Genomic DNA, 23,611 nt, shown 5'->3' on the forward strand with positions numbered 1-23,611 from the left:
AGAGATCATTCCAGCTTTCTTCTGCAATGCTCCTGAGCTTACCTAAAGCTTGTGCTTGACCACAGATATGTATTCAAGGACTTCAGATATGACTTAGATTTAGACTTGGACCTACTTATAAACATATAGAACTTGTATACCTTACACTCCATCTGTGAAAGCACTTCTTCATTTCCCCAAAATGAGGATTTGTACACTGGAGATGAACACTTTTGGATACATGATAATATGCAATATGTAGCATCCTAGAGAAGTAACTAGATTAGGCACAGACTCAAATGAAATTTATTTTGTGACAAGAATAAATAGTCAGTAATTTTCTAGATTGAACTGGGAACTACCTTTCTCAACAAATTTGGATTTGCTGTCCCTGTACCCTCCTTGTGCAAGATCTGTTACCTCTTTCTGTGGGGAAGAGCTCAACTGGAGAAGCAGGGAGGAAGTGTGCTGGATAAAGTGAGGCTTCATGTGCTTATTGTGCCATACTTCTAACTTTTGTTTTTGTTCTTGGTAATTTTAGTGTTTGCCTAATGCTAAGCGTAGCAACAAATAGAAAAAAATCAAACATAAATAGCCTTGTTAATTAACAGAAGAAGCAAGGGGAGAATTGTGAAAAATCAGATGAAAAGTAAAAAAGTTCACTGCTCTAAAAGAGCTGAGAGTTTCCCCAATGCAAAAGCACTTATTTTAAGGAAAGACTGTATTTTAATTGCCCCAGATAAATCAGGCTCTGCCACTGATTAAATTAAAGTGAGTAAACTTCAGGTATACTGTTCATTTTGGAAAAACATAGTAAAGAACTAATGTTCTGTGGTGTTTCTGCTTTGCCTATCTCTATCAAATAAGATCCCTTAGTTATTGAATGCCAGTCTGGAAACATTTACAATAGTTTGTGTGTAAGCCCCTTAATTGCCTCTTTTTCACACTGTTGGAGAACGTGGTGAGCAATGTGATGGCAGAATTTCTTCCTTGGAGGCAGTTGCCTCAGGATTTCTGTGTCTATCAGAGCAGCTGAAAGAAGCAACTTGTGTTAATAGCAAAGTGGCTCCTTGTTTAGAGACATGAATCATTTTGCTCTTGTACTGGTAAAAATGTGGAATAATTCTAAGGATAAATGGAAGTCTAACGGGATGAAAGCCCCAAACAGCTACTTTGCATATCTGGGGAACCCTAGCTGGAAATTCCCAGGCAGTACGAACTAGGGAAGACTTTGTCCTGGGGTCTGATGATCAGAGCAGTGCTAACATGTTGCAGGCTCATCTATGACTTGACGCTTTACTTCTGTAGACACTGCACTTTGTGTTTGTTTGAGCGGATGCATTTGATTTTGTACTTGTAATGGTTTTGGAGCACATACTTGGTCAGCTGATGAATTAGATTAAGGTCTCATTTGAAGCTGACTCATTGGAAGTTGCGAGGTCAACAGCTGAAGGCCTTCGGGCACTGATGGAGGAGCTCTGGTGAATGCTGCTTTATAGTTTATCTGTGCATTGCTTCTGCTAGAGGCAGACTGAATTTGTCTCAGAGTTGCAAGCGCTCTTCCTTAGAGCAGACTATGAGCAGGAGCCCGTTTGTATCGTGATGATTAGCCCAATGGGGCACAGGCGCAGAAGAGATCTGCTGTGGAGACCAGCTAGCCTATACTGACACCCATGCAAGTCGAAGTCTGTATAGTCTATATTGATCGGGAGCTGATTGCAGGCTGGATGGGATAAGCTGCTTACACTAAAATCAGTGTGCTCACCTGAAGGTCTGTCGTGACAAAGTAACACTGGTGCAGCCTGGTGTGTGGGCATCCCTGAGCTCTCTTGGGCTCAAAGTTCTCTCCCTCAGCTGTCAATGGAGATGGAGCAGATTTTGGGAGGAGGGCAAGAATAATGATTGTATTTTGACCAGAAACTCAGAAACCAGCTGAAATGCAAGGTTTTATTCAGCTGTTTTCTGTATTGTTACATTCACCAGGGTGACAGGCTTTGAATGGGGTGTTCTGAATCTCTGCCTATCCTACCCAGCATTTTCCTACAGTGAAGGTATTTGTTGTTCTGCTGTTTTTGTCTTTCCCAAGAGGATTTAATCAGATTAGGCAATGTTGAATAGATTATTTGAATAGGTTATTTAAACATGTGCTATCACTACCTGGCTTGCTTGGTCCCTGGCATGCGTTGAATGGGGTTGTGGGTGGCGCAAAATGGTGGCAGGTTTTTTGTTTGCACTTGCTGGAAGGAACCGTCAGCTTTGCATTAGAGATCGCTCAGGTCTGAGGTACTTCTGAGGCATGGTCTTAGTGTTTGGTTCATGGGTAGATGGAACACATCTAGGTATTTGGGAATCCCCCACCTCTCTTGCTATGCAAAATGCAGATTTATGTTCTGTTGCAGAAGACTGGAGGAATGTGGAATGTGTGGGCAGGTGTGCTGTCTGCTCAGTGGGAAAGGACGGGGGAGGATTGCAGGGATTATTCTTTGCTTTACTTGTTCTAATTTGCAACCTCCAAATCTCACCAGACCTCAGATTTGTCACCCCATTGAACAGAGCCAGTAATTTGCCTGTTCGCAAGGCTGTGTGTAAACCAAAGTTGACTTTGTGCGTGTCAGGCATTACTAATGCAAACCATGATTAAGCAAGCCTTGTAGAAGCCACACGGGCTTCCCTTTCTTGGGGTCTGGTGGATCCTCTTCTGCAGTGGCTGTCGTATTTTTCCCACTAACTCTCTACCACTGGTGAGAGCCTTGCTGACGAAGTGCTGCGGAGTGTTTATGTGCTCCTTTCCCCACCAAACGAGCGGGTGCTCCCTTTGATCAGCACTGTTTGAAGTAAGCAGGAAGAGGGACTCGGCTGTGAGGCTGATGGTTTGTGAAGCTCTCCTGGTGATGCCCCAGCCGTGGGGAGCTCAGAACTGAAAGTAGGCAGGGTCCTTGGAGAGGTGGTGGTACACTGCTGCAATGTGCATGGCGTAGGAGGGAGAAGACTGAGCAGGCAGGGCTTTGCTGACCTGTGCTGACTGGAGAAGGAATCCCACTTCATGGTGGCAGAACTGGTCTGGCCGGAGTACGGTTGTTTCTAGTCTTGCAGGACTGAGATGCTCTAGTGACATGACAAACTCTTCTCAGGGCAGCAAGGCACAAGGGCTCTGGTGCTCTGCGTGCTCCAAGATACGTGGACTGTGTCCACAAATGCCCTCCAGGGTGAGGGCTGCAGAAAGGAACATAAAGTGTAGTATAAAAGCAATTTTGGTCTCTAGCACATTGCAAACAGGAATACATGGCTTTCAAGCTAATTGTTCCAAAACATATCTTTAAATGAATTTATAATTAGACAGAGCTGCCATCTTATTAACACAATGAAGTGAGTGCCTGGCAGCTCTCTGGGCCTGAGAGACAGGAAAGTCTAAGGATTCACACCAGCCTTGTCTCTTGTACTGGACAGGTCACTGAAAGTTTGACTGTGGGAAATATCTCATGCCTGTTGGAGTACACTCAGTTCTTCTTGGTTTTATTTGGAGCTCAGGGCTTTAATCTCCCCACAAGACAGCAGATTTTTAGCCTCTGCATTTGTTAGAGATGACAGTATTCACCTACCTGTCTCCACAGGGAGAGGGCACTGGGCTCACTGCTTGAGGATGCTGTCAGTGTGCAAGGTGCTGCATAAAAGGGAGAAGGGAACTTAAAACCAGCTGTGCAGAGAGCTAATATGTAAAGGTTGTGTCTTGGTCTCCAGCTGTCCTTGGTGACCCAGGCACTCCTACTTTGCAGAGGCATCAGGCTTCAAGGTGAATGATGAAGCAGAGTCCCATGGGGATGCTTCTGTGGGGTGGGTTATATGTTTTGGCAAAAAGGCTGAGGGATGAGAAAAGGAGACACCACATTTGAGTAGGTATTGTTGATGCATCTTAATTAGTGCTCAAGGACAGAGGATGGAAGTAGCCTGGAGATGAACAGAGAGATGCAGAGGAGGCCACACAGCAGGGCTTGTTGGCAGGAGCACTCCAGGATTCAGACTGTTGTGTGGGCTTTTGATGCATGAGATAGTTCTCTGGTTTTCCACTTCCTCTGTGACCTGAAAAGTGTCTCTTGGGCTTTCCGTGCCTCAGTTTCCTACAGTATAGCACCTCTTCTCTGAGTGTGGTATGTTGACAAGTTTAACTGATGTGAGCTGTTCACTCTCTGTGCCTGGGGCACTCCTCAACCAAGACTTCTGCTTGATGTGGGCATTATTCAGGTGGTGCTTGTGACAGGTCCTGCTCCTGTTACTAATGAGAGAGTGCAGCAGTTTTTCCTAAGCAGTGAGAGAGTCTGCCTGTATTTTGATGTAATTCTGGCACATTATTACCAGTATTTTATTTCTACTTCTTCCATATCAAGTTAGACTTGTGGTTAGGGTCAAGTAGCCCTGACAGCAAGCCAGGGATTAAACCAATGAGGTGTTTTAGCTAGAATGTAAAAACTGATCTTTTGCCTTGCCCTGCTTAATGAGCAAGCCTGGAGCACGGCTACAGCCCAAGCCCCAGTTGTTCTGCGCATAGAGAGCTGCCTTCCTCTGCTCAGCATAGCCAGAGGTGGCTGCAGGCCTCTGTGGGCTTTTCCTGAAGGTGAAGAGGTTGGTTTTCCTGGCAGCTCACGGCCTTGATTCATTACAGCATCTCACCATGGCAGAGCTGGTGCCATAAGCTGTGTTTGGGTTCAAGTCTGGGAGCACTGGGAAAGATGCTCCATGTTCATGGAGGTTCTGCATTCTCAGAAGTTTTCTACTGACCCTTTTGCCTAGTGTTTTGCCCGCCAGCTTGTCCTGGATGCCTGTGCGGGAGATGGAACAAACAGGGCAAGGCCTGGCCTTGCCCTAAGCAGAAGGCAGCCTAGCAAATATTCAGAAGAGGCTTGCTAATTAGTTGTATTTCAGCATATTTCATTTTAAAGACTCTGATTGTGGAATGGAACCATGGATCTGTCGCCAAATTTGGGCTTCAAATGAATAAGTAAATGATTAACAATCATTTGGCAGTGTAGAACCTACCATACTCTCCTTGCATGTTTATATGTTTTCCCCTCTCCCATCTGTTCCCTTCCTCTTCCTTGTTGGTTTTCTAGCCTCCCCTCCCCGCTGTTAGGTTGATGTCAGTTCCCAGCCTTGCTGGATGGGAAGTGTCGACTTCAGCTGGTGGTACGAGGGCTACCATCTTGGTCAATGCAATGAGGATTGAATAACAACCTCTAAATATGAAAATACGGATTTTGCAGCTTAATCCCAAGAGAGCAGGCTGGGGCCGTATTAGGTCCTTTTTCTGTGTGTGTCAAGGAAGAGGCGCTGAGCATAAGTGTGCTTGTGAGCTCAGAACACCTCTGTGTAGAAGTGAAGCAGGAGGATAGGAAAAAGAAACAGCTAAAAGCAGAAAGAGAGGAATAGAGAGACAAAACAGTGAAAGAAGAAATGCTGCTGGGGAGAGACAACAGGTATTAAAAATTCAGTGATGAGAGAATGAACTGGACCGTTTTTTTCTCTTTCTGAGCTCGTTTCCCCTGTCTGTTCTCTCTTCCAGTTCATTTGCCTGTCTCACACTGGTTTTACCTTTAGCAGTGTTGGCTTGTGGCTGGATTAGTTAGTTCTTGGGTGAGTCACTGATCAACTGACATAGATGTTTCTGAATATGTTAGCTATTTGGAGAAATGTTTGCCACTCATTTGATCCAGAGTCTGCTTCTTGAGGAGGAATTTATGCAGATATGCACCATATTTAAAATGCCTCAGAAGGTATTTACTTCCATCAGTAGCGTAAGCACCTGTAAGAAATGCTCTGACTTCAGTCACCCTCATTGGACATCGTTTCTGCCTGTTTACTGGGTGATGTCTACTTATGCAGAGACATTTCGAGATGGCATAAGGAGCACACATGACTAAAATATTCATGGCTGCATTTAAGGCCCTTTTCCTGGAATACTTCTGCAAGCAAAGTCTCGCTTCCAAATATGATTGGGAACAGTGATTAAAAAGCACCACAAATAATAAATGAAAGGCATCAATATCAGTAAGAATTAATGTATTTTGTTGAAGCTGGTGTTTATGAGTGTTCCTCTGCAGTCTCTGAGGATCTCTGTAGTGGGCAGGCAGGTGAGCGCTGAGTTTGTGATGAGAGAATTGTGTTACTCTTCATGCCTGGTAGGAGGAGGAGAGTACCTTTGGGTCTTCTGTTTTATTTTGCTCTTTGCCTCTCTCATGCTCTGCATCAGCCCATTCCCAGATTGCTGCATTCTTCACTCACAAGAGAAGAATTTGCATTTTTCTAGGCACGTGGCTTCAGTAATGGCCATGTGGCATTTTACTTTTCAGCAGTTCCTTAAAGAGCTCCCTTGTTAGTTGATGAATGCAGAAACCTTGTCATAAACTAAAACAGCCTTCCCTCCCCTTAATGTCTACTGTTGCTTACTCAGTCTGGGATACAGGTTTGGATGACACAGTTCCAAAGTGCTGAGTAAGCAGATGTGAAATTGCAATTGCTCTCAAGATGCCTCCTTTTCTTGTGGACTTCTTGTCTTCTGTTCTGTGTGCTTATACAGATTTTGGGCACTGCGCCACACGCTGCCTTAATTGCAGCACAGATTAACGGAAGCCTGTGGTTCCCTCCTCTTGTTGTGTCTTAATTCAAATGTAAATACAACGATGATGCTCAGCTCATGTTAACTCAGATTTGAGGTGAGGAGAGTGGAGACTGGTGTAGAAAGCCTGCTTCTGCACAGAAGAAGGTCATTTAAAAACATGTTTTGGGCCCCCCAACAGGGTCAGTCTGGATCTGTGGAATTAGAGCTGAAATTTTTGTTGGAGCTGCTGGCAAACTGTGATGTGGACAGTGGGATGTTCATCTTGCTTCCTCAATTCTTTTGCCTGCATTTCAGCTGAAGAACATAAAACAGCTAAGTTATCAGTGGTGAACTGAGGATGGAAATCTGAGGGGAATCTCCTATGGCCTCAGCCCTGTGTATTCTGTATGGCATATTGTCTCTGAAGCTGATTAATATTTGCTTTTCTCTCTCCCCGTCTCTTTGTTTCCAGACTAATGATGCTGCAGGAAATACATGGAACTGGCTTTACTTCATCCCTCTCATCATCATTGGCTCTTTCTTCATGCTCAACTTGGTGCTGGGCGTCTTATCAGGGTAAGGCACTAATGACTTGTTTGTTTCCATGTGGATACAAAAAGGGAAGATGTATTAGTTTTAGTACTGTGAAGAACAGAAAATGGAGTGATGCATCACACTGTACACTTTCCCCTTCACACATCTGCCACCCTTTCCTTTTCTTGCTATGAGGTAGTTCTATAGGATTATAGAGCCATGGAACACTGGATAAGCTGGTAATGCTGCCATCCCTTGAAATCCATTGGGAACCCACTGATGTCAGTGTAAGAACTGGATTGCTGGAGCTGGACATTAAAGTCTTCACAATGTATTTGATCTAATTGCACAGCATGGGGAAATGTGAAGAAAATGTGAAGCTCAAAAGACAAAATATTTTTTTTGTTTGTTTGGTTTTTTTTTTCTTTGGAAAACCTCTATCAGCTTAAGCCAATGTCTGGATTTTGGGGACACACTGGTCTCTTGATGTCCAAATCCCTAGGGTCAGCCAAGGATTCAGTAGTCCTTGTGCATGAGTTTTCGGTTTTGGCCATTGTAGAGACAGAGCTGCTAAGTTTGATGCCTTACTGGAATGTCCCCAGCATTTGCAGAAATTTGATTTAGATTTATCGACCTGAGTCATCTTAGTGGTCTACAAGCTCTTCGATCTTGGCGTATTTCATACCCAATTTCTTCCTAGCCCGTCCAAATATATGTATAAAAATCTAGATTCACTTCTGGCTCTTGGCAGCTGAGGAAGAGAAAAAAGAGTTAATGCTGCTGAGTGCTAAAATCCCATTAGTGTTCACCATTTGCTCTTTCTATTTAAATTATCAGAGTAAGAAAAATGTTTTCCAAAGAACAGATTCATGCCTAGTTTTATTATTTTGTTGAGGCCTCTCATTCTCAAAGCACATGTGAGGGGAAGAGAAAGGAGGCAGCAGTGCAGCTGAGAGCGGTGGGAGACATGCTGAGGCAAAGGAGGGTCTGCGAGCAGGCCGTCTGGTACGCTTTGCTGGTCCTTCAGTCCAGCCATAATGGTCATACTCAATAATAATACTCAATCAAAGCCATTCATCAGATTAACTCGTCATAGCAGAGGCTTTGCAAAGAACAGCTTTGTGGCTATACTTTTCCAGCTTACCGTCTAACTAAAACCAGGTGGTTCGTTGTGTAGTTCATCTACCTTGTTCCAGTGTGGTCAGTCCGTGTTGGCTAGAATGATACTTGTGAATTAAAATAAACCTGAGAAGCCTGTAGGCTCCTGTTCCTTTGTGCTGGGTTCAGGGGTGTTCAGTGACAAATAAAAGACGGAGACCTCAGTCTGGCTCTCCTGAGAGTCTCTTGTTGCTTGGGGCAAGATACGAAGAAAATAAAAGTGCATATATTGTATAAAAAAATGCAGCTCTGTGCATTAAGTTTCCCTTTGTTAATGGTAAGGATAATTACATCTTCTCCACAGAGGGAAGCTTTTAAATTCCATTTTGCATAGTGGTTTGATGTCCTTGGCAGGAATAATTCCTGGGGAGAGAAGAAAATAAACATCATAGCACAGACATTGACCACATTGTTCAGCAGGCTCTTGATAGGCTTGCAGGCATAGTGGAGTTGAAAGAATGTGGATATATCTGAAATGGCCCGGTGATGGAAAGACACCAGCCCTGAACCTGAACCTCTGAAGGCAGAGATTGTTGCCATTATGTCCTCAGCCAAAAGCCCCAGCGTAGCACTTTGAAAAAACCAAATTTCTGCTGGAGGTTATAAACACAATTCTTTGCACTTATCTCTATGCATTTAAGTTCTGATCCTAAAAAGAGAACCACAGAGAAGTCAACTGTAAACACACAGAGACTACTATATGGTAGATTTTCACCCAATAACTTGATGCAGTCTGCCTTACAGTAACAGTGTTAGCCAGCTGCTTCTCCAATGGAGATCCTCAAATATATCGCATCTTCTTGTTTCTATAAAACAAAGTTGATTTAGGATTAGGTCTATAAAGACCCCACAAACAGAGCTAACTCAGAAATCACTCAACTGCTTCTTATTCTCATTATCTGAGCAACTCACAGCCTTTAATATTATTCTCATTTTGTCCTGGGGATGATACAGTGCTCTGCCCTCTTTTCTGTTCCCACCTTGGAGAAGGAACAGTGGGGTAGAAAGGGGAGATTTAACCCCTATAATAAAACAGTTGCAAAGCAGAAATCAGATCACTAGTTTCCTAAGCTTGTGCACTATCTTCAGTATTGTCCTCCTTCATAAAAGCCCTGGAGGGCAAGCTGTGTTTTATTTTCCAGTACTTTACCATACACATCATGGACATTAGAGGTTAAGCTTCAGCATGTCACTGGGCACACCATAGAAAGCCACAGAAAAGGCTTTTACCTGTGTATTTTTCATTGCTGTTAGTTTTGAACCATTTCCCTCCCTCGTAGTTGTCTTCCTTGTCTGGCGACAGGGAAGGTGTAGGTTTCTGAAACAGGTAAAGAGGACGTTATCACAGATTATGGCAATGCAAATAATCTGAAATGACAACAAAGGTTATTGACACTAGATTATACCCTTCTGTGTTTATTTTTGAACACATGCCAACAGTGCACAGATACCTAATAAAGGTGGGCTTAGCTCCAGACTTACCTGTTTGAACAGTGTAAATAGATTGAGCTGGTTAGATTCTCAAGTCTCACCCACTAGCAAAATATGGCAGCATTTGCATTGCAAGTGTTAGAGAAGAGAAGATACCTACCTTAAAACAAAGAGCAAACAGCTTTTCCCCTCCCTCGCTTTTCTTTGGAATGGTAATAAAAGCAGAAATGGGAATCTAGCAGGGAGATGTGTAAATCTTTGAGTGTTGGTAAAATCTTGGTATAAAATAACCCAAAATCTTGGATCACAGTTGATAATGCAGTATCCTCTGCATATGTGGCTGAAGATGTAATTAAAAGCGTGTTGGCTCTGTAATTCAGATTAAATGAGACTCTGCCTGCTGTACAGTGTGTCTTCCTTATGCACGCTGATCAAAGCACTGCCAGTGCTCTTGTAATCAGTTAATGTTTAAATACTCTCCTGGAACATCTTTCTCTGCCTTCTGTTCCTTTCCCCTTCTCGGATGCAAGCACCGTGAGCCAGGTTGTCGGCTGTGCTCAGCTCTTGTTGTAGCACTGGGATGAATATTCAGATTTCCCCAACAGTCTTAGGCCATGGGGTGTGGAGTTCTTGGGAATGTGTTTTTTTCTGATGGTGCAAATATGAATGTTGAGTTCTCCTTTACCGAAGTTGTGGGCTGAAGTGGATACTCTGCTATACCTGCTGCCCTCCACACTAAGGGCAGGTCTCTGGTAAAAATGGTAGCAATTTCCAGCTTGCAAGGCTGTACGTCACAAGCAGGCACAGATGATGCTATTCTCAAACCCTGATCATGGTAAAATGTTTTTATTGAACTCTGCACATGGTTCTGCAGTTTCCAGTGAAGAGAGGAGCCCTCCTCCCACTAACTACAAATGCAAAATTTCTGACCATCACACATTCATTTCTAGCCTTTTGTACTGTTGTCGTGCTAGCAGGCTGCAACCCTCTGCCATCCTGCCCTGGCAGCTGTTGTCATCAAGGGACTGCCACCCATCTCTGTCAAAGCTCTATCTTCTAGCTTCCTACAATCCCTCCATTAGCAGGGGTCTTGCGCTACTGTTCTCATCCTGCTATTCCCCTGTTAGCCCTCAGCCCTCTCTCAGCCCACCTAACATCTTTATTCTGTGGGCTGATGAGTTTATGGAATTTTCTACTGAGATGTTGAACTGGGTATTAATTTTGTCTGGTAATGAGCTCGATGGTTCTGTACAGTGCATTTGTGACTGTTCTGATGCTTTGGATTACACAATACAAAGAGGATAAATGTTATCATGGGATGCTACGATGCTATGAGGAAGATGATTTAACTTATTTCAAGGCTAAGTGCCTTTTGGCACTGTTTCACCCAGCGGTGGGGAGCAGTGAGGCTGGGGAGGAAAGAAGGAGGCCTGGTCAGAGAGGGCAGCACACTGTGGATGATACATTTGAGTACTGAAAGTCTGTATCTCTCGAGTGTGAAAAATGCTGCTTGTCATGTCCTCAAATATTTATGGTGAAGCCTGAGGTATTTCCAGCTCAGCCAATAAAGAGCAGTGATCTTCCCTGAGGAAGATCTCATTTGGCTGCAAAAACAAAGTGCAGAGATGCACAAGGGTGGCCAGCCTGAGATGTGCAAGACCAGCATCTTATTGAGGGAGAGTGCCTGGTGTAAGAGCTGTAGGAGGACACTGTGCTACAATGGATCTGGCATCTTCATTACAACAGGAGCCTAGCAAGGGATAGAGCTATGGACAGTGCCCTCACCTTGCGGACAAATAAGAGACTCCTTTGTTTGGAGAGGTTACACCCATGAAACAGAACCGCGGCATCCCCACTGGAATCGTGTTGGCACCGATGCACTGGCTTTGGCTTATTTCAGTCAATTTTCGGGATGGTTTTCTTGGAGACCTAATGCAGCTTTCATGGTTCATGCTAAAAGGCACCTTAAGTCTCCACTGCTGTACCTTGTTTTAGGTACCACTTTGGGATAATGTTCTCTGAAGAGTCCCATTAAACGCTCTTCCTGACTTGTGCTGTGGTCTCCCTGGGGGATTTCCGTTTCCATTTCTGACTATTGTATCTTGGATCACGAGACTTCTGTGCTCTTAGAGCGGCTCACTGGGAGGAAGAACACAACATCATTTAGGCCTCATTGAACTGGCTGTCTCAGTGATTTGCTCTGCTGAGTATCATGACATGTTTTCACATCCTGAGGATTTTTGCCAGATTGAGATCATAAAACTTCAGCCCTGAAGATGTGCAGAGGCTGGAGAATAATCAGAATGATTAATTTGTCATAATGGCAAAGCATTCTGTCCTCCTTCTCCCTCATTACAGAGACAATCATTCATTTTCCCTCCAGATTTGTTCCAAGTTCACTGTTACCTGCTGTGGTCTCACTTTGGCTGCTGCTAATTATTTGCAACAGAAGAGCTGTATCATGAAAAGATAGGAGATTCTGTTCTCTTTATTTTCAGTCTTTCCCCAGATTGTATTCAGAAAAAAAAACGAGGGGGGGGGAAGATAGGGTAAAATAAGTATTTTCTCTCCCTCTATTCCTTTCTCACCATCCTGTTTAACAAAGCTATTGCTGCAAACAAGAAACCTGGGAGAAAGCGTATGTGCTTCTTAAAGAAGTGGTCATAGAACAAAGACTTTCCATGTAAGCTTCCTCTCACCAAGTTAAATGTCCTAGAAAATGTAGACCCTGTGCTTTTTTGTGTGTTTTGAGCTAGTACAGGAGAGATGGACTACCTTTCCACAGCAGATTCTCAGGAAGGTAGAGAAGTTAGAGCCTGTGACACATAGGACACTTAACTTTAACCTTCTGGGGATGCTGCTGCTTCTCTGGGGTGAAGGCCTGGTAGACAGAGCCAGAAGTTCACCCAAAGGCTTGAAGTGGGTTGATAGTAGCAATTGACACTATGAGGTAAATGGAGCTTTTTTAATTTTTTTCTCTCTATCACTGCTTCCTTCAGTCCAGGTTGACCCAGTTGCAGCACTTGCAGCATTTCAAATTAGATCAAGTGGAATCAAAGTGAAACCAGCAAAAGTTGAAGGTGAAGAAAAGGAAGATGCATTGAAAGCTTCATCTTTGCACTGTCCCTCTCCTCTCTTTCTAGAAATGCATGATATACTCCGTATCTGCCTTGCATTTGAATCATTCTTCTGCTTTTCTCAAGTGATGAAAATGGCTGTAAAGCCTGGCTTGATGCTGAGAGATCAATCTCACAGTGGTACTTTCATCCCTTATCAGCTGGTAGAGAAGAACTATTCCCTCCCCACACTCTTTAGAAAAGTGAGGAGGAAACAGAAGCACCTCTAGCTGTGCAGGATTGATTGAGCCAAAACTTATTCCTAAGTGATGACTATTAGGGCAGGTTGAGCAGCTCAGCCAGCTGGGTCTGTCCTCCAAGAAGCTCCATCTCTAGGGCCAATCTGGCAACCCTCAGATTAGGCCCACTGTGATCCTGGCCGGATGTAGCTGAAGGCCATATGGAAATGGATAACTCCAGGCACATTAGGGATTCTAAGCAGCTGATGGGACAACCTGGGGCAGATGAGGAACAGAGTTCTGTCATCTTCAGCACTAGGAATCTCCATCCTCTTGTTGTTTAACAGCAATGTTCAAACCTCAGAGCTCTCAGCAAAGCATCTTTATTGGCAGTAATCTGGGAGAGAAAGGTACCGTCTTAGAGGAACCAAGTCTGACCACCATGAAGAAATTCTTACTGATGTTTCCTCAGGTGAGTCACTTGCTTAGTCGCACCTCATTCCAGCACTTTCCTGAGCGATCTCTTTGCGCCCATGGGATGAGATTTCTTCCACCTCCCTCAAATTGTCACCTTCTTCTTGTGCCAGATGGGCTTTATAATCGATACATTTTGCCTATGCTCAGTACTGAGTTGGATCTAATTTTTAGAGGTATTTAAAACCGGTGGTATCTGCCAATACTCCACTGTTCACATTTACAGATCAGGTGGTCAGGGGCACCAAATTATTTTCAGCTTGCCTGCAAGTTTCTCTAGACTTCAACTTTTTGTCTGTGAATGAGGGTAATCGTAATTTGGTTCATCTTGAAGTGTTTTGAGGACTTACGAAGAAGATATCTGATGCTGTGGTAAAAGAAATAATAATAATAAGACTTCTCTTTAATCCTTGCTCATCTTCTTTCATTTTGTTTACAACCCTCTGGGCGCAAGGTGCTAGCTATGGACACACCTGAGCCACGTGGCACTGGGTTTGCAGCTCCTCTGCCTTGGTCCAGGACACTTCTTGAGCAGGCAGCCAGACATTCCCTGGTTTGTCTTGCACTTTTGAGGTTCTGCAGACTCCTCTGTTAATTCCTAGTGTCTCATCATCCCTAGACCTCTCCTGGCCTTGCTGCCTCCTTACATCTCTCTATAATGATATATTGACTCTGGATGTTTGTCCCTGGATTTATTGTTTTTCATATTTTTCTTTCCTGGGACAAACTTTATTTTGCTTTTCACCTCTATTTCTAACTTAGTAACATGCACCCAGGCTAGAGCACTGTCTCTTGTCTCCCCCCACCTCCTCCCCTTGCCCCCATGCCCTGCCCTGAATAAGCCAGCCCTGCTGCGCTTGCCTTTGTTCTTCTCCTGAAGCAAAGCTGCAGGTGACACCAAGCCTGGTTGCTTTGAGGCAGCCAGACCACAGCTGGCCTGCGGGGCTGTGGGAAGGTCCTCACGGCAGGATTTCTGTTCTCTTGCTGCTGCCTCGCTGACATCCTCTTTCAGGCTCTCAGGGGAGTGCCATGTTGGGGGCCTGACATGGGCCTTTGCTAAATTATTCAGTCTCTGAGAGACTTCAAAGGCTTGCTCATGCTATTTAGCACAGCCAAGGCTTTGTGTCCTTAGTTGTATAGATAGTTACGGTCATAAAGGTGTTGGGCTTTTTTTGTTGCATTTGGTGCATATTTCCCCTTATACAGGATTTACCATGCTTCAGGAAGACAAAATACAGAGATTGAATCTGCAGAACAAATTCTTTCCTTGGAGGAAGAATCTACTTTTCTCTAAATTCTGGGATGCTAATGGGATTAGCAAGTGAAGTGTAAGAATATTAATAAGATTAGATCCCTGGTGAAACAAGCAGCCAGGGGCTTTGAAGGATGTTGGCCAGGGATGGTACTGCTGCAGGAAGGATGCCTCGGCAGTCTGACAGGTATGGCATAGAAACGACCAGCTGAAACTGCTTTAGAAGTGGCTAGTTGTACCAGATCAGTCTGCATATAGAAGGCAGCAAACTCAGTTACACAGGTACTGCAGGACCTGCAGGATGGCAGGAGCATGAGGAGCGTTGTGTGTGCAGTGATATACTCTGTGTTGGGCTTAACCTAAGCGGCAGGGATTTGACTGGGTTTGGACAAGGAGGCAAACCCCAGGCCATCATAATTTTTGCATCGGACGTAAAGAGGCCTGAGAGTGAAAGGGAAAAATCATTGGAGGCTCTTTTTTGATTTATATCTCACAGTTTAATTAACCAAAGTGAATGATCAGAATGGAATTAAGTGTTTCTGCTTGCATGTGGATGCTCTCCGGCTGCAGGGAGATTTGGAAGTATAGCTGTTTCTTGCTCTGGGAAGTCACCAAAGTGATTCTGGAGGGGTTTGTAAGTGATACACAGCGCCACAGCAAATGGTTACAGCCTGTCAAGACCACAGGAGACCTGACTTTACTGAAAAGTGAGGTTAGGATCACAGTCATCCGATCTGTCTTATGTACAGTTCTCTGGAGTTCTGCAACCACATGTTCTTATTGGTGGGGTCCTGTCACCTCTTTCCAGGGAAATTCCTATGTCAGTATCACTCTTATTGAAGACTTATTTGTGAGGAAAATGCAAAAATTGCATGGATAATTGGCACCAGATCTCTTCTGAGATTCCTTCCTTACTGGTTGTAAAAAGGGTAGACTAAAACTGAAGCAAATTTTTATCACCTCACCTTTCCTTATCCTGGCAGCCTCTATAACAACCTTTTGTTCTTCTCCTGGTCTTTAGTTGTTTCCACCATGCAGCACAACTAAATGTGTGACTTTGTACCACTGTCTCTCTTCTGGCACTTCCTTTCTGCAACAATGCTCCTCTGCTGGTGGGAGACTCACCTGCCAGGTAGCCTAGCTAGGTACCATAGTCCACCCTCTGCCACCAGCCTGCCTCTCTCTGCTCTTGAGTGACATAGGCTGTTTAACAGGTGACTGTCAAGTACTGAGCCTCTTCTTGGGCTCTGCTGTACATTCATGTGACAAAGCTTACAGATTTAGCCTTCTATCTTGGCAAACTGGTTCCTCTGCCTGGAGAATTCCTTTTGGCCTGTGACTAGCCTAGGCAGTCGCATGCCTGTTTGCCTTGCTAGTTCCTTTTCCATCAGCTCACTCACTTGAATTCTTCTGGATCCTCTTGGTTGTCAAGGGTTGCATTTTTCCAGGCAGGACTGCATCCCTAAATGCACATGCTGTCCAGGCTCTACTTCAGTCTTTCTTTTGAAGCACTTGACCTGGAGGTGAAGACTATTTTAAAACTGATTGTTTTTTGGTTTTAGGTACAAGGCTAGAAGTCCTTTACAGATCCTTTTGGGGAGTCTTTGGTAAAGTCCTTCTGTGGTTTGTGCTTCTTTTTACTTGTTCTGAAGAGTGCTTTAGATTCAATAAATGAAGGCTCTCATTTTAAGACCTTGGTTTTGATGAGATTGTGTAGCTTATATTGTTCTGAAGGAGGAACTAATTATCTGTGTTATTATCATGAATTGCTAATCATCATCACTGTTAGTGGTAGCAATGACAGCAATGTTATACCATCTCTCTCTACCACTTAGCTTTGAGTGGGAAACATTTTTGTCCAGTTTTTAAGGGGGAAACTTTAACTGAAGAGGTTGAATGATGTGATGAAGTCTCAGAGTAGGCTGACTGTAGCTGAGCCTAGGAGTGTGCTATGGAACCCAAGACCTTGAGGCATGTTATATGGTGCTCCTATCTTAGTTTTTTGCTCCATCTAGGAAAGTTAATCAGAAACCCAGCAGAGGAAGACCATTTCTTTATCTTTTTGGTTGCTGTGACACTATTTTTAATTTAAGACTAGGTTGGATAAAATATTTGTAAGGATCTCATTGGATAATAATTTTTTATTGACCCTGGTGGTTACTCATGAATTAGCTATGCCTCTTTCCTGGCTAGTAGGCTCCTAAATTTCCCTGAAGTGGCTATTCCAGTATGTATTTACACTATGATTTATTTTAATCTTCCACCCACCAAGGTTACAAACAACAGTCATGCATTTTCTTGGTGACTTTAAGCACGGACCACTCTTGAGAAGAAAAATGTGATATGTTTAACTTGACTGGGTATGGCACATATTTTCCATGATGAATGTCCTTATTTTGATTTCTGTTTGGACCTGCTGTCTCTATAGGATCAGTTATTCATGATTGTCATGTTGTAACTAAGAGGCATTGTAGGTAGAGCTCAGCTTCCCCTACAGCAGTGCTTGCTGTGCTGGGCGTAAGACTACAACACTTCACAGCTTTCTTCCTCTTTATATGCCTCCTTGCAGTACTGAAAAAGGAGTGTTTTGGGGGCTTTGAGGGCACATGGTGGTTGGTGAGAGCCAAGAACAAGAATGGGTGAATGATTTTCAATATTCCTCATTCCAGAGTTGGCCGAAGTCTGGAGGACCAGCTGTAAAGAAAGTCCTGGAGGTAAAAGTGGGGAGGAGACTGCATATTTCATGCTCAGATTTGCCTTCTGATGATGTGGGAGATTTTTAGAAGTCAATCATATAAATAACAATTATGCCAAATAAAGCAAGAAATGTATTTCATGCTACCAATGACTCCTTTTGGGATTTTGATGCTCTCATTTAGAACTGGCTGAAAACCTAACTAAAATATTTTTAGATGAAAAGTGGTATTTTTGTGGATTTTCCCCTTTTCTTTGAAAATGTTCTGAAATTTTGTTGAAAACTCCTCAAATTGAAATTCTAGGAGTTTTCCAGTTGCTTCAAATAGGAAATGTTTTGATTTTTCAAAAGGTGATGAATGTCATGGAAGAAGGAGAAGCATGTTTTTCTTAGAATATTTCATAAAGAAAAACATAATCTTTTGACAAGTTTTAGCTTCACCAAATCTCTGGAGATAGGAAGAGAAAGAGAATGTGATTTCCTTCACCAGGAAGACCTTTCATTAAAGCCTTCTGGTCTTCAACCTAGGCTATTTTGCTAGAGCTCCCTAGTGGTCAGAAGATACTCAATGAGAAGAGATCTGAGGTACTCTCTTTTCCTGGAAGTTACTTTTGCCGCTTATACAGCCGTGCCAAATATGAAAACAAAAGGCCAAGACTGAAGCAGTTGGGAACTGTGATGACACTTTGCTTGGCACTGGAACATAGTTGTCCCTCCCTGCAGCTGCTTCTGGTGGGTGCAGGTAACTCTAACCTTAGCAATGTTCTGCACTAGTGTCTTGGAAAAAAATTGTGTCTGACTGTTTAGAAATGACTGAATGTTTGTAACTTAGCACAGTTTCTACCTCATTTTATTACATGCTTAGAGATGAGATTAGAGACATAAGTCCTTGTTATCTTCCACTTTCCTTGGGGTAAGATTTGGGAGAGGATGAAAGATTTTGCAAAGCTTTCCCTTGAATGCTCTTGAGGGCCAGGGGCGGCAGGGCTGTGGCTCATCTGCTGTTCTTTTCGCACTGTGCAGTCCTTCATAAAACTCTCCATTGGGTGTTGCCTCCTCCTCCCAACTGGCACCGTCCAAGGCTGGGAAATTTGCCATGAAACAACCCTGTAATGCAGGAAGTGTGGTCCCCCTGTCCTCTCCATGTCTGGCAGTTTAAATGCATGTTGTCACCAAGTGCTGTCTGATCTCATTCCTCCTCCTCCAGAGAGAAATCAAAACTGAGAGGAGGTCTGTGGCCTCGACTAGCAGGCGCTGAACCAGAAATGAGAACATTAGAAAGGAAGAGGGGAGAAAATCAGCGTTGCAGCTGACACGTACAGGCTCCTGAAACACAAGGCAGCCACATGCTGAATGCCAAGGAGAGGCTGTCCACTCGGAGTGAGGTTTTGGCTTCCTCTCTTTCCAGGGTAGGGTCGTAGGCTGTGCAGTCTGGTGGGGGACAGAGAGGGGAGTCAGGAGACTGGCAGCATGGTGCCAAAACTAAGATAGCAGCTCAGCTGATGGCAGCTATCATATTGCTGGCTGATATCTGTGTGCCTCTCCATGATGAGCCAATTTTTCCCTGCAGTCCCTTCTCAATGGGTCAGACAATTGTGTCACACTAAGCCACAGTGTCAGGTTTGAAGGATAAAAGGTAGGCTTTGAATATAAAGCTGGACTTGCAGCTCCTTTCCCCTATTCATCCTCCTTCCTCCCGTCTCCTATTTCTTGCTGGCTTTAATGGAGGCGTGTGTGGGTAACAGGTGGGATTATGGAAAAGAGCAGCAGCTGGCTGAATGCACATACCTCTTTAGAGGTTGCTTCATGTGGAGTATCAGAGCTTTCTGTGGTGACCTGAATCAGTTTGGGGAACAGCCTCCGTGTGTTGTCTGGGGTTGGGGGCCATGCTATCATCTCAGTGTCATTTCAAACTATGTTGTAGGGTGTAGAAGGACAATATTTCTGCAAAGGCTGGTAAAGGGATTAGACTGTTGTGAATTGGGTTTTTTGGGGGGCCTCTGTGGTTTGCTTACTTTCTGATCCCCCTGTACAGTCCTGTTTTAAGATTTTGTATCCATATTCTTGCTTTCCATGTCATTTTAGCAAATAGCAAGATCATTGTTTTTAACCTCAACCCAGAGCACCCGGGATGTTTCACTATCACACCAAAGTACCTTTCCTCATCTGTAGTTTGACTTGTTTGTCAAAGTCAGCTTGAGCCTGGGAAAACCCAAAGACAGGCTAGCAGGAAAGAGCAGATTTCTTCCCAACCTGAAAGGCAGGTGGTGCCTCTGTGACACAGTGTTATTGTGCTTCCCCAGGAAGCTCTACTGTGGGGTAATATTTGAGTGGTGCTGGGAGGATTGAGGGGCAACCTGTAGTGTTAGAGATAATTTGTCTAACAGGACTGGATGGGAGCACCTGGTTGTGCGTCAGGATCTCATGGTACTCAGTGTTGTATGGCCACAGAACAAAAGCAGCGTGTGTACACGTGGCAGTCTGTAATCCTCTTTCAAGAGGAGAGATACAGAGAAACAGATGGGGTGGAATAAAAGAAACAGTTTGTTGGACAATAATACGTAGTGTGCTATGTAATGCTTTCTGCTCACTGCTGGTGTTATCAGCTTCAGAGCTTCATGAATATAATCTGATGGACAAAAGAGGAGCTGCCTGTTTTCCCTGACCTTTTGTGATGTGTGCTTTCTCTTTTTTCTCTCTCCATAGTGAATTTGCCAAAGAACGAGAGAGGGTAGAAAATCGCCGAGCTTTCCTGAAACTCCGTAGACAACAGCAAATTGAACGAGAACTGAATGGATACTTGGAGTGGATCTTCAAAGCAGGTAAGGAGAGAGATTGGATGTTGTTTCAGTGAATTTTGTGGCATGGACAGTCTAGTGTTGCTAGAGAACTATGGCCTCAGAATTAGTTCTCAAGGTTGTGGGCCATCAAGTTAACCTAGGAGTAAATAGAGACCAGCCAGCACTTGATATTTCTGTTGGGTTTTTTTCTGAGTAGTCATACTGAAGTTGTTACAGAAGGTCTCTGGTTAAGCAAAAATGAAGGAGCTGGGTCAACTTTCTTTATTGCTGGATCGAAGTAATTGTCTTAATACAGCATAACACAAAAAGTGATAGACTGTTCCCCACAGTCTTCACGATGGGGAAACTGTTCCTTCATATGAGTCATTTATTTTTTATTTACTTTACACAGCTGTTTTATAAGCCTCTCCTAGTACTGTTGGTAAATTACACTGGAGTGTTATTCTTATGAGCTGCAGAGATCACTTTCATGAAACTTGCCTTGGCAGATATTAACATTGCTTTGTAATTATTGTACCTGAATATTGCAGTTTATTGCAAACCGTAATCAACTTTAACAAACACCCAAATGCACTTATTTAACCAAAATAGCATGTTTTTCTTTTCCTTTTTAACTGACAACAAATATTATCGATAACCTTTCTGGATTATAGAGTAGCTGAACTATACTGGCATAACCATACTTCATTAACATCAAGAAAACTTCTGTTGCCAGCTTGCTTCCTTGCTTGCATTTCTGCAGAACTAAAATGTCTGAGTAGCATGAAAATGCCTTTGAAATAGTTGTGTTGGGAAAAAGAAGGAGTAGTTTCAGAAATAGATTTTCAGGTGCCTACGTCGGGAGGTCAGCCCCATCCTTGCCATTTACAAATAGGGAAGCTGAGGTCCAGTGGTATACAGTGACTCGCCTATATCAGCCAACAGACCAGTGGTGGAGCCGTGACTCTATGGTGCCTCTCCTCAGCTGTGAGCTGGTATGATACTAAAAAGGCCTTTCAACATTCCTGGTTTTCTATACTGATCTAGAAGTCCGATGTGATAAAATGTGCCTGTACAAGAAAGTAATCGTGTGCTCACAGCAACTAGTTGCTGTGCACTCCATGGGCAAAAACATCCTGTTACCTTTCTACAAATAGGCATCTCTCTGCCTGGAGTTACAGCTTCCAATGTCCACTTAATATACACAGCCTGTGTGCCAATATTTGGAGTAAGACTTTCACATGGCTCCTGCTGCTTTTCTGTTTTCTCCTTTGAAGTGCTCTGCTCCTCTGTCCACCTGGGTGTGAGGCTCTGTCCTTCTGCATATTCCCCTGTGAATGCTGAAGACAGGACTGCAGTAGCCTCATCAGGTGATAGTGATCCGGACATGAGTTTTGACAATGTGGCCAGAGAGGAAAAAGGCTGAAGCACTGAAATGTAAAATAGGAAGAAATAGTAGCAGTTTACATGATGGCTTGAGCCCATTCTTCCCAACAGCACTGTACAAAGTGACAATTGAGTGCCAACTGTATTGACAGACTTTTATTCATTGTGACTGTTCAACAGCAACTGCTCTCAATTAGGTAACCACACTTTATCTCCCTTTAATTCTGTGGTTCTGCAGAATTCAAGAAAAGAACCATTCACTTTCCTTTCCTTTTATAATTTGTCTTCTAATTTGTTTACAGCTTTTGGGCTTCCTCAAATTCAAATTAATTAATGGCTTATCCAGCAGCTGGAGCAGAGAAAGCGTTGGTTGTGCATTGGCTCTACTGCAATCTTGCTTTAAAGGCTCCTGTGATTTCTCAGTCTCTGAATCTCAGTTTCCCCATTGGTAAAACAAAGATGAGAACTTCCATGCAGGAATGTAGGTTGCTTTGTATCATTTTGATGACTTCTGCTGAGAAGAGCTATGCAGAGGCCATTAGCTGAACTTGTCTGAAAGTTGAGGTGAAGAAGTTATAAAACATGCAGGTAACAGTCTTTCTGTACAAACTTTGTGTTGCTGTTCGAATGGTTGGCTATTTTATTTGCCCATCTTTCCATTTTATCTAATGAAATAGGATCCATAAGGGTATACAGAACAGGAAAGTGTATGCAAAATGGTTGGATCAGAGAATAATAAAAACATCCCATAAAGGCATTGGTGAAATACAGTAGGAATGTAACAAAAGGCTTCATTGTACAGATAAATAATGATAATAACAAAAATCACTTAGCAAATTTAGTAAATCTTTAAAGGCAGCACGAAGACTAGCTAAAACTGAGAAATCAAGAGTTTAGAACTTAGGCAATGAAATGTGGGACTGTGCAAGTAAGGGGTATTTGCCATTTTGTTTTATGGGGCCAGGATTTCAATCATGATTACAGTGGATCACATGAATTTCCAAACTAAATCATGCCAGTCTATCTTGCCCAGTAACATGTGGGGTGATGGCCAAAGCAAACTGCCTGGGGGGAGGGAGAGAAACAGCCAGAGCTGGTGTCCACAGACAGTCCAGCTTATATAGAAATCTCTTGCAACAGCTTCAGTCAGAGAGATGATCCTTGCTGGATGCATAAAAGCAAAGAGCAAAAGCTTTTGGTATTACATTCTAATGCAGCTCTGGAGATTGTTGTTACTCATGTAGAAATTGTTTTGAAAACCTTTTACCATCCTTAACTTCAGTCCTGTAGCAAGGAGCTCTACATATGAACAGTTCATTTGATTATAAAAAAAGCATATATTTTCTTTCCTTAATTTTAAATATATTGCCTTTCTGCTCGATTGAGTCTGTCCCTATGCTGTCATCATGGGAGATATCAGGAAGAATGTTTGGTATTTCTTTTTATTACCTCTCTGTTGCTGCTACTACGTGTTTCATCATATTTTCCCCTCTGAAGAGTTCAGACCCAATCTTTTCAATCCCTTCTCTTCTGATAGACACCTCTCCACATTTCTGATATTTATAGTACCCATCTCTGAGCATTTTGTTTGTTCATTTTTTCTCATGCATTTTTGATGCAAGGTAAGACTGGAGTGCTACATTCCAGTGATTCATAAAGTGGCATTTTAATACTTAATCTAGTTCTTTTTGCTGTATAATATTTTACATATTCTGAGTAGCTGCTGGAGCTGGAAAGGAGATTTCCTTGTTCTCAGTAATGCTCAAGTTTATACGTCAAGGGCTGTAACCAATTTAGAAGTAGGTACGGTACTTGAATAACTAAAATTATTCCTTCGTCTGTACACAACCTCCCATTTCTCAACAATGATCTTAATTTAGCATTGTGCTCATCATTTATTGACCGCTTTTGAGTGCCTTTAAAATTTCTGACAGCCTTCTGTATTTGTAACCTGACTAATGTTATATTATCTCTAGCTCTACATATTGCATCAAACAGATGCTTCCGATAAGATTTGGGGGTTGTCCTTTATTAACCT

At 43.2% G+C, this 23,611-nt stretch overlaps 1 protein-coding gene across 1 annotated transcript in view; it reads left to right on the forward strand.

Annotated features, from left to right (window-relative positions):
- Positions 1-23,611, forward strand: part of CACNA1B (calcium voltage-gated channel subunit alpha1 B) — a 306,587-nt gene that overhangs the window by 135,282 nt on the left and 147,694 nt on the right. The window contains exons 8-9 of the mRNA XM_062591211.1: positions 7,041-7,144; positions 20,114-20,229. Of these exons, the coding sequence (XP_062447195.1) occupies positions 7,041-7,144; positions 20,114-20,229 (220 nt within the window). The remainder of the gene's footprint in view (positions 1-7,040; positions 7,145-20,113; positions 20,230-23,611) is intronic.

This window comes from Rhea pennata, chromosome 18 (genome assembly GCF_028389875.1).
Source record: "Rhea pennata isolate bPtePen1 chromosome 18, bPtePen1.pri, whole genome shotgun sequence".
Taxonomy (NCBI): domain Eukaryota; kingdom Metazoa; phylum Chordata; class Aves; order Rheiformes; family Rheidae; genus Rhea; species Rhea pennata.